At 57.6% G+C, this 10,219-nt stretch overlaps 1 protein-coding gene across 1 annotated transcript; it reads right to left on the bottom strand.

The window, feature by feature from the left end:
* Positions 1–2,138: 2,138 nt before the first annotated feature.
* LOC125939492 (tripartite motif-containing protein 10-like) lies at positions 2,139–8,435 on the bottom strand. Its single transcript, XM_049654946.1, has 7 exons — positions 7,722–8,435; positions 6,618–6,713; positions 5,860–6,090; positions 5,319–5,341; positions 4,935–5,050; positions 3,240–3,272; positions 2,139–2,903 (listed from the first exon to the last, which is right to left on the bottom strand). The coding sequence occupies exons 1-7, from the start codon at positions 8,148–8,150 to the stop codon at positions 2,386–2,388; spliced, it is 1,446 nt and encodes a 481-aa protein (XP_049510903.1). The 5' UTR covers positions 8,151–8,435; the 3' UTR covers positions 2,139–2,385.
* Positions 8,436–10,219: the final 1,784 nt, after the last annotated feature.

Raw genomic sequence — 10,219 nt, 5'->3', positions numbered from 1 at the left:
GGCCTCGTGTCCTGTTCTAGCAGTTCCAGACACACAAATGCAGTATTGGGTGGTGGCCCTGAGCGTGGACGTGGAGCCACATCACCTGAGCCCTAGTGTGCGCCATGGGATGTGCCTGCTTGCCCTTAGCCACCTGCTCGTCGGGGACGGTTGTCAGCCGACCCTGCAGGGTTGTGGTGAGAGTCAGCATATAAAATACTCAATGTGGTGACAGGCCAGAGGGGGGGCTGCGTGTGTCTGCTATTATTATTATTAGCAGTTTAAAATCTCTAGTCCTTGCTCTGAGGCCTGGTTTTGTGCTCCCAGCTCCCCGGCCGTACCTTCCCATGAGGCCTGGGGTGGAAAATCCCATTTTCCTTATCTGCATGTCTGTTTTCCTAGTATTCTGAACTAACTTGAGAGAGCCTCCATTCTTGGTCGTGGAGTGGAGTGTAAGTTGTGAAAACTCAGGTGCAGACCTGTGGGGTCCTGGAGGAGGTGATGCGGAGCATCAGCCCTTCAAGGGGGGACCCCGAGAGCAGATCTGTGACTAGCGGAGCACGGAGCTTCACCGAGTCACCGTGTTTCAGGATCTACCCTCTTCCCCTGCACGGACACCACCCTCCAGGTCAGGTAAGCGTCACCAGCAGGGGTGAGGGGCGGATTGGCGGCGTGAGCGTTTTCACGCGCGAGTGGTTGTGTTTCTCAGCATGAGAAATATGTCCTGTCGTCCTGAGTCCCAGTCGTCGTGTGGACTGTGGCCGCACCGACGCGCTCACTGGGACCCACCGCACCTGTCTCGGAACAAGGCGGTGCCGTGTAGGGGTTAAGACCCGTTAGTCAGACGTGGATCACGGCCCCGGGAGCACCACCTCTGCTGCACACACAGCCCAAACTCACCAGGCCTCGGCTTCCTTCCCTTGAAGACAGGACACGAAGGGGATGCGCCTTGTGGAGTGGCCAAGGTTAGGGGGCGTGACGCGTGTCAGGCCCCCCGCAGGTGCGGACCCCGCTAACACGAGTAAAAATGAGCAGAAAAACACAATCCGCTTTCTGGTGGAACCCCGGGAGTTGGGGTTTTGGATGTGTATTATCATCATACAGAGACTTGTTATGTGTCCGTTGTTTTGAATATACAGCACTTTATATGAAACACTATGAGTGCGCCCGGAGGGAGCCATCAGTCCCCCGCAGTTCCAGCTCCCGGTGCCCTCGCCTCTTCCACCTGCCGAGCTGGGCGCCAGTGAGGAGGTGGCCCACCATTTAGTTGGTGTGGAAACAGAGCGAACACAGCTGACACTAAGAGGTTGTGGTGAGGGCTATGTCCAGGCAGAAAGGAAGACAGTGACCAAAATGCACGAAGGCAATGCTTTTATTGCACACAGGAGTTAACATTCCACCCGGGGCGACTGAAGTCCTTCTCCACACTCTAGTGCTCGTGCCCGTCCCAGGTCCGCACCGGACGGCATCCCGCGTACCACGCGGCCCCACGCGGCCTGGTCTCTCCTGGCGTCCTGCACGTGCCCTTCCCTGAGCTGGCTCCCTCCTCTCCCCCTGAGGCCTGGAGCTGCGTGAACTCTGGTGCAGTTTACCCAGCACCCCGCCCCCCCACCTGCTATTCTGCACCCCTGCACCTTGGCTCCACAGCTAAGCCTCACCCCTGCCCACCCTTCCCAGGCCCCAGGTGGCGATCAGCAGAGTGGAGTAAGATTCTCTGCAGGGGAATGTAGGGTCCGTGGGTTATGGCCTCGCCTCCCAGCAAGGCCCACACCTTGGTCTCAGGCGAAAGAGCCCCCCCGGCGGAGGGAGGCCTCAGTGGCGTCAGGGTCTCACGAGGACCGCGGCCCAATATGGCCCAGGGCCACCAGTCAGCCATCCCTCCTTCCCCCTCTGAACACACTCATCTCTCAGAGCCGTCCTTTCCAGAAAGCCCTCCCGGGGGGCCAGGCCCCATCCTCTGAGCTCCCCAACTGCCAGGGCGGCCCGTCCCCAGCCTCCATCACTCCCTTGTCCTCTGTCTGGTGTGTGTTCCTTCAGATACTGAAGTTTTTCCTTTTCCTTTTCAGACCGCCAGGGGTTGCCATCCTGCCTGGTTCACGGTCAGCACACACTAAATGATTCTGGAGGGTGCGAGGGAACGAACCCGATGTTTTTGGGAGAAGACGTGACGTAGGCCTGTGCCCTGCCTGCGATCACACAGCCGGTTGGTCTCAGGCTGGGGTAGAGCTCCAGACCTGGGACTCGCCAGGGTCCGCCCCCCCGCATGCACTGGCCTCTGCTGGGGGTCCCACAGAGAGGTGGGTCAGCAGACTGCAGGGCACTCCCCTGGTCCTTGCAAAGTCCTCAGCCGACACATTTCTGTTCCCCCTGGTGAGCCTGGACTTGGAGGAGGGCGGCCGTGCCCTCTCAGGAACTCAGGGAGAAGCTGGAGCCTCGGCCCCAGAGCCCGAAGAAGGGGAGGACCTTCTGGGTGAAGGAGGCAGTGAAGGTGTAGATGGGCTGCTGGCTGACAGCGTTGGCGAAAGTCACCCAGCCCACCTCGTAGTCCAGGGACACCCGCACCTGCCGGGGCTGCTCCTCCAGGGCCAGCCGCGTGGGGAAGGAGCCCAGAGCAGAGACGAAGCCCCAGGCCAGCCTCACGGCCCACACGCCCTCCTCGGGCCGCTGCCTCAGCTCCCCCTTCCGCCGCACATCCTCACGGGCCACACCCACCGTGCAGCTGCCCCCGTGGGCCAGGTCCAGCTTTACCAGCCACGTGTGCCGCCCCCCCGTGAAGCCACCGCGGGCCAGGACGCAGGTGGCCCGGTCGAAACGCTCCGGGTTGTCCGGCGAGCTCTGCCATTTGTAGGAGAACTGAGCCCGCTGGTGGTCCTCAGACAGCAGGAGCTTCGGGTGCGAGGTCTGGGGGTCCAGAGAGAGGCACGCTGCGGGGAAAGCCCGGAGGGACAGAGATGGCCGCTCACTCAGCACCTCCAGAGAAGACCTGAAAGCCCTCCCTCCCACCTGCTGGAGTCACTGTGCACATCAGGCACAGCAGTGTGTGTGTCACCGGGTCACTTGTTAATTGTAGAACCAGATCAGAGTCCCCTCATCCGGGAAGCCTTCCCTGATACACCTTGTCCCAGTCCCATATAACCTTTCTCCCCCTCTCCTCACGTGTGGGCAGGGGACTCTGGCCGTGCCCAGCGTAGAGCCCTGCAAAATTTTCCGTTTCGATTTCAGATTCCCCATGCCCTCCCGTTCTGACACCCGCTGCTCACCTGGCTCATAGTCCAACTCGAAGCAGAGTTTCTCTGTAGAGAGGACACGAAACAGGATGAGATTCCCTTGGTCTCACAAAACCACAGAACATTTCACAAAGAGGAAACTGAGCCCCAGAGAGAGAAGGGACAAAGGTTTAGTGGTTCAAAACCTGGCCTCAGATCCCTGCAGCGCTTGCCAAAGCCTGACTGCGACTCGGACGGCCGAGGACATGGGCTCCTAGCAGGATCCCAGGGTGAGGTCGTGGGTCACCGCCCTTGCCCTGGGTGGACCTCACTGAGCTCAGGACATGTGAGGTGCTCCGGAAACGTCTACTCCAAGAGCAGATAAGGGGTTAATTTATTTCTTGTTTTCCTTGTAAATGATTTCTGGAATAGGCAACGGCCAGCCTTTGACTAGGGTAAAATGCTCTTCATTGCCAGCCCTCTGGGCAGACTTGTAGGATGGACTGAGTGCAGGCCTCTTCCGGGCGGGCCATTCAGAGACCAGGGGCAGCGTTCCTGAGGTCCTGTGGGTGTGGGCTGAGAGCCACAGGCCTGACCCGCTTCTGAGCATTCACACCTTTTCTCGTCACCACAACCTTTCTGGGGTCTCCCACCCATGTGCCCGGCCGTGTGGGAGGAAGGGGAGGGAGACAGGTCAGCCACGCAGGGCAGAGAGAAATAGTGCTGCTGGTTATTAATGAACAGCGTTCAGCATCAAAACCTTATGCAGAGGAGCCTGCATGGCTCAGTCAGCTGAGCCTCTGACGCTCATGGTTTGTGAGATCGAGACCCACGTCGGGCTCGGAGCTGACATCTTGGAGCCCGCTTGGGATTCTCTCTCCCCCCCTCTCTGCCCCTCCCCCGCTTTCTCTCTCCCTGTCTCTCTCTCAAAATAAATACATAAGCTTTATATAAGAAAAACTTATGCAGGGCACCTGTGTGGCTCAGTCAGTTAAGTGTCCGACTTCGGCTCAGGTCATGACCTTGCAGCTGGTGACTTCAAGCCCCACGTCAGGCTCTGTGCTGGTAGCTGGGAGCCTGGAGCCTGCTTTGGATTCTGTGTCTCCCTTTCCCTCTGCCCCTCCCCCACTAGTGTTCTGTCTTCCTCTCTCTCAAAAATAAACATCAAGAAAAATTAAAAAAAAACTTATCATGCATTACAAATGCCTCTTTTTTAAAGTATTGAGAATGACAGGTTTTGTTAACCATTATTTTTTATAGTGGTTAATGCCAATAGATCAGATTTATTTAATTATTTTTCAAATCAGTTAAATCTTTTCAGAAATCTTCATCTTCATTATCTCCTCTCATTGTCACATTATCCTGACAAGCATATTTTATTTTTAATAAAATAAATTTTAATAAAATAAAAATTTTTAACGTTTATTTATTATCGAGAGACCGAGAGAGACAGAGCATGAGCAGGAGAGGGGCAGAGAGGGGGAGACACAGACTCTGAAGCAGGCTCCAGGCTCTGAGCTGTCAGCACAGAGCCCCACGCGGGGCTCAAACTCACGGACCGTGAGATCATGACCTGAGCCGAAGTCGGACGCTTAACCGACTGAGCCGCCCAGGTGCCGCTGACGAGCATATTTTATAAAGATGTGCGGATAAGACAGGAGAGGGGTATAAGCCTTGCCAGACATCACTCGAGCATGGGGCAGGGCACACGGAGGGCATTCCCAGCCCAGGCTTCACGGGTCCTCTTACCCAGAAACAGCTTCACCTCCCTCTGCAGTGGGACGGCCTGCTGCGGGAAGTCCCGAATCCTCTGGCCCAGCTCGGGGGACACAGCCTCTGGTCTCCGGCACTTCCTGGTCTCACATCTAGGGGCACACGAAGGTCGGGATTTGGGAATCGTCCCCCATGGCAATGTCCCCAGACTCAGCCAGCTGCCTGACGACCAGGCGTGAAGGTGCAGTTCCCATGGGCAGAGCTTCTTCCTCTGGGATGGACCCCACTACCTACTCTCGGCAGCTGCGTGTGGACATGTATTTGAGGGCTTTCGCCCCTGACGTGAGGGTGCCGTGTGCAGACATGGGGTGAAGCGTGCTTGTGCGCAAGCGGGAGTGGGGAGGGCAGCCCACGACTCACCTGAGCAGAGTACTTCTGATGTCCTGCGAGAAAGAGGGGAGAGATCAGTCCCCACTTCCTTATACCCAGAAAAGACAAATACTGTGTTCCCCGGTAGGCAAAGGGCCCCCGATCCCAGAGTCACAGAGCTTTAGGGTTTACAAGGCATCAGGATCCCAGACACCAAGCCCTGTATCTTATGGATCCATACAGTTAAGCGACCTGGCTGCCGGCTGGAGGTGCTTTCTCAGCACCCCCAGCAGGGAGCCGCGTGTCTTCCCTCCTGTGTGCAGAAGTGAAATGCACCGGGAAGAACTTCCGGACCGGTGGGGGTGACATGGCACAGGATGCCCTGGAAAGAGCTCCTGGTACCTGCAAAGCACTCGATGCTTAGTGCCACGTCCAGCCGCACTTTCCTGTTGGACCCTCACAAACCACCCGAGAGGTCGGCACGAACAGAGCTCTCCCTGCCGATGGGCAGTGGGATGAACAGTCAAAGGCCTGTGAGGGAGGGGGTGCAGGTGCAGGGGTTCAGGGGCGAGCACGTGGGACCAGGCCTTACCGTCAGGAGCCCTCGCGCTGGCCTCTCATTCTTCTCCTCCAGTTCTGAGATCAGGCTGCCAAAGCGGCACATCTCCTCACTGACCAGCACGTCGAACTCCTCCCGTTGCCTCAAGATGTCCGCATCCAGCGCCTCCAGCTGGGCCAGGAGGACGCTTTGCTGTTCCTCCAGGAACTGGCTCAGATACGCAAACTCGAAAATCACTTTCTGCCTCTTGGTGGCCACCTGCGACTGAAGGGGCAGGAGGAGAGGCCAGGGGGGTCATTTCTCTTCCTTCTTTCCCTTCCTCAGCTTTCTTTTCCTTCCTTGGTTCACTGCCTTCTCCCTCTGGCCCAGGTTCATGCCCTCCGGGGTTTGCTGGAAAATCAGAGCCCCAACCCTCAGGTCCCTAGACAGTACGGCATCCCTCCCGCGGCTGCACTGATCCCCCAGCATGGCTGTGGCCCCGTCCGCCGGGGCTTCTACGTGCACACGTGGCTGAGGGGAGGTGATGAGGAGGTGATGGGGGCGCCCAATCCCCTGCCCTTCACAACGCGCACCCTATGCACGGCACTGAGCTCATTATACACACAGTCTCATTCGGTTCTATGGCAATTCCATGAGGTCATGACGACTTTAATCTCACAGGAAGATAAATTCGGGACAGAGATTTGCACGAGGGAGTCAGGGTTCACACGTAGAGTGACTTGGAAGCCCTCCGTGCCAGGCCACCTGGGTCCGGACGGAGGAAAGGGGTCTGGGAAGGGACACGGACCTACCAGCAGGACTTGGGTCCTCTGGTTTTCTCTTGCCTGGATTCTTTGAATCTCTTCTCTCTCTTTTCTTAGACACTCAAGACACTTCTGTATCTGCTCCTGGAGAGAAAGAGCATGAACCATTTACGACGGAAACATCGACTTGTAAAGAGGGGTCATCCCATCCAACCCCCTGCCTCCAGTAATGAAGCAGCCTGAGGGAAGTCATCCAACCCCCTGCCTCCAGGGGTTGGTGGCCTGAGGGGTCTTTTTCTTCTTGCTTCGCTTTCCAAGAATTGTGATCGAAGATGTCCTCTTCACGTGTGCCAGCACCCTCTGTGCCTTGGTTCCCCCCCCCCCCCGAGCCTTCCTGTCTTCAGGATAAGCACCCCGACTTTTTTCGTCTTTGGTAAGCTGTCTGTGGGACTGTCCTGAGCTCGACAAGTCCTTCTTTGAAAGTATTCCCACTTTCTCCCTGATCTTGAGGAAACGAATTCAAACAACTTTTTCTTGTGAATACAATCAATTTCCTGCGTATGATTCCGGAAGGGAGAGGAAACTCGGCTGATGTGAAAATAGTCCGTAATTGTTTTAAACATTGCTTGCTCTAGAACAGAGTTAGGTAGAGGTACACACACGTAGGTGTACGTTCGGAAGTACAGTTGGGACCCTCACCGTCCAATGCGTGCAGACACCCACGTTTGCTGAAACACAGTGTGTGAGTGACTCAGAGGTGCTCAGATTTAATGAAAGATAAAGCTGCACCCCACATAGACGTTTACCCAACCTGCGTGCAAACATTCATTTACTCACAGACATGACCACTCCCACAGTACACTTACACAGTCACCCCCCCCCCCCCCCTTCCCACGTGCACCGGTGAACACGCAAACACTCCTGCCTGTTCCGTACTGTTTGGGCCTCATTCCCTCACATACAAACCCTGTGTCCTGAGGCCCTGTGTGCAGACACACACTCTCACGTCATGGCCACTCCGTCGCTCAGTGCACGTTCACCGAGCCACATGTCGGCCGTGAGTGAACAACTCAGAACGTGCGGACGCACAAACACCGACCCTGCACCCGGAGCTGCCTGCATGCTGACAGAGTGGGGGAGACAGACTCCTACCCGGTAGGGCCCGGCTGCGTCCTCCAGGAAGCGCACGGTGTGGGCCCGGTGTGCCCACGCCTCGCGGCACAGCACGCACAGCTGTGTCTCATCATCCTCGCAGAAGAAGTAGATCTTCTCCCCGTGCTCCTTGCACACGTCCTCCTCGTCCAGGCCCGGCGTGGGCGCCAGCCTGAGGCGCTCGATGTTGTCCACCACGCTGGCCAGCTGCCAGTTGGGCCGCAAGCCCGCCGGGCGGAAGGGCTGCTTGCAGAGCGGGCAGGCGAGGGACTCCTCTGGCTCCGGGCCCGGGACCTCACAGTAGCGGGTCAGGCAGCTGCGGCAGAAGTTGTGGCCGCAGTCGATGGTGACCGGCTCCCTGAGGGTGCCTTGGCAGATGGGGCAGCTGACCTCATCCACCAGACTGCTCACAGAGGCGGCCGAGGCCATGGTGCTGCTGTGCCCACTCGCTCCTCAAGGTCGCCCTCTCTGCTTGGCTGGGGAAGCGGTCAGGACACACGGGCACATCTCACACACGCACGGGCACCCTCATGGTCACCTGCACACACACGTGCCCAGAGGCAAGGCATCCGCCTACACGCCCGGGGTCTTCTGTCCCTGTCCCAAAGCCACAGATGCGACGGTCCAAGACAGATGGACAAGCAGCAGAGGAGAGGGGGGACGAAGAGCCCGCAGCTCCAGAGGTGACCCCAGTTACTCTCTGGGCTGGTGTCCGCAGCCTGGGGCTCAGCGTTCCCTCCTGTTCATCCACACGCACGTCAGTGCTGCTATCTCGGCCGCCCACACTTGACAGATAGGTCCCTCCTTTGGGGGTGGGAGGGAGACTGAGTCAGAGAGCAGAGATGCCAGCCCAGCCCCTGCAACGTGGCCAGCTGTGCCCAGGGAGATTACAGGTATCAGCGGGCCCAGGGCAAGCAGTGGGCAGGCAGGGGGTGTCGGGACTCAGATAAGGCGGTGCTCAGGGGAACACAGCCCAGACGGCTTCCCCAGTGATGCCCCCAGCGGCCTGCCACAGGCTTCCAAGGAGGCTGCACCAAACCCCCCGTGGGGGAGACAAAGAAAAAGAGCAGCAGCCAGCACTCATTTATGGTGACTGCACACCCCACACTCTTACCCCCCAGCCCTATGACACCCATGCTGTCAGCGTGGAGCTTGGGCAAAGCTGGGTTATTCTTGCCCAAGGCAGCAGGAGGAAGGTGGACGGCCGTAATATGCACTCAGAGCTGTGTGTCCCGCATAGAAATACAGCGTGAGCCACAGATGCAAGCAAACTTCCTTAGTAGCCATATTCTAAAAAGTGAAATTAATTTTAATGTTTTGTTAACCCCAAATACTATCATTTCAACATGTGATTGGTCTAAAGATAAGAAATGAGAGATTTTGTGTTCTTTCTAACTGGTGCTAAGTCTTTGAAATCGGGGTGTATTTTACACTGTGGCACATCTCAGCTGGTACTGGCCACACTTCCAGGCCCGGCCATCGCAGGGGACTGAGGGCTGCACCCTCCGGAGGGGGAAGGGGTGAACAGTCCGTGTGACAATGGGAGTTTTCTTTGGTTTTATCCAAGGATGCAGGGGATCAGATGAAGAACCATGGTTGTTTGACTGTCACCTGGGCCTGGGGCTCAGGAGGAGCACCTGTCTGGAGGCCAGGAGAGGAGGCTGGGAGAGGAGGCCAGGAAAGGAGGCTGGGAGAGGAGGCTGGCACTGGAGGCCAGGAGAGGAGGCCGGGAGAGGAGGCTGGGAGAGGAGGCTGGGAGAGGAGGCTAGGAGAGGAGGCTGGGAGAGGAGGCTGGGAGAGGAGGCTGGGACTGGAGGCCAGGAGAGGAGGCCAGGAAAGGAGTCTGGGAGAGGAGGCTGGGAGAGGAGGCTGGGAGAGGAGGCTGGGAGAAGAGTCTAGGAGAGGAGGCCAGGAGAGGGGGCTGGGAGAGGAGGCTGGGACTGGAGGCTGGGAGAGGAGGCTGGGAGAGGAGGCCAGGAGAGGAGGCCGGGAGAGGAGGCTGGGAGAGGAGGCCAGGAGAGGAGGCCGGGAGGGGAGGCTGGGAGAGGAGGCTGGGAGAGGAGGCCAGGAAAGGAGACCCAAACTGGAGGCTAGGACTGATCCCAGCCCCATAGCTTCCCAGCTTCGTGACTTCACATGTCTTCTTCGTAAAAAGAGAGTAATCATCCCTGTCCCAAAGGGTTGGTATTAGATTGGACACAATAATATGAAAATACTAAGCCAACACAGATGTCTGCTACCTTTGGGGCTGGGTTTTGTAAATTTTATCAATACAAATCATTCGTATTGCAGTTTCTCGCCTTCTCTCACCTGAAGTTAGAAAGTAAAATTGAAGCACAACGTGACCCAGCGTCATCCTGTTGGGGACACTGGCTCTGGAGCTGGCAGGGCGCACAAGCCAAGGAGGCCAGCCTGGGCAGAGGAGGGGCCCCTGAGAGCACCTCGTGCCCCAGGATGGACTTTGCCACCCCGGACACACCTCAGAGCCGGAGGTTTAT

This window comes from Panthera uncia, assembly GCF_023721935.1.
Source record: "Panthera uncia isolate 11264 chromosome B2 unlocalized genomic scaffold, Puncia_PCG_1.0 HiC_scaffold_25, whole genome shotgun sequence".
NCBI lineage: Eukaryota > Metazoa > Chordata > Mammalia > Carnivora > Felidae > Panthera > Panthera uncia.
Note: the sequence above shows the minus strand (reverse complement) of the source record. Positions and strands in the feature narration are given on the sequence as shown.

Excerpts from the sequence above, each read along its gene's own strand:
- LOC125939492 (XM_049654946.1), bottom strand. The coding sequence starts at position 8,150 with ATGGCCTCGGCCGCCTCTGTGAGCAGTCTGGTGGATGAGGTCAGCTGC. Across the intron at positions 6,091-6,617 it reads AGAGGACCCAAGTCCTGCTG|TCGCAGGTGGCCACCAAGAG; the intron begins GTAGGTCCGTGT and ends CTGCCCCTTCAG. Across the intron at positions 2,904-3,239 it reads CGAGTTGGACTATGAGCCAG|CGTGCCTCTCTCTGGACCCC; the intron begins GTGAGCAGCGGG and ends CTTTCCCCGCAG.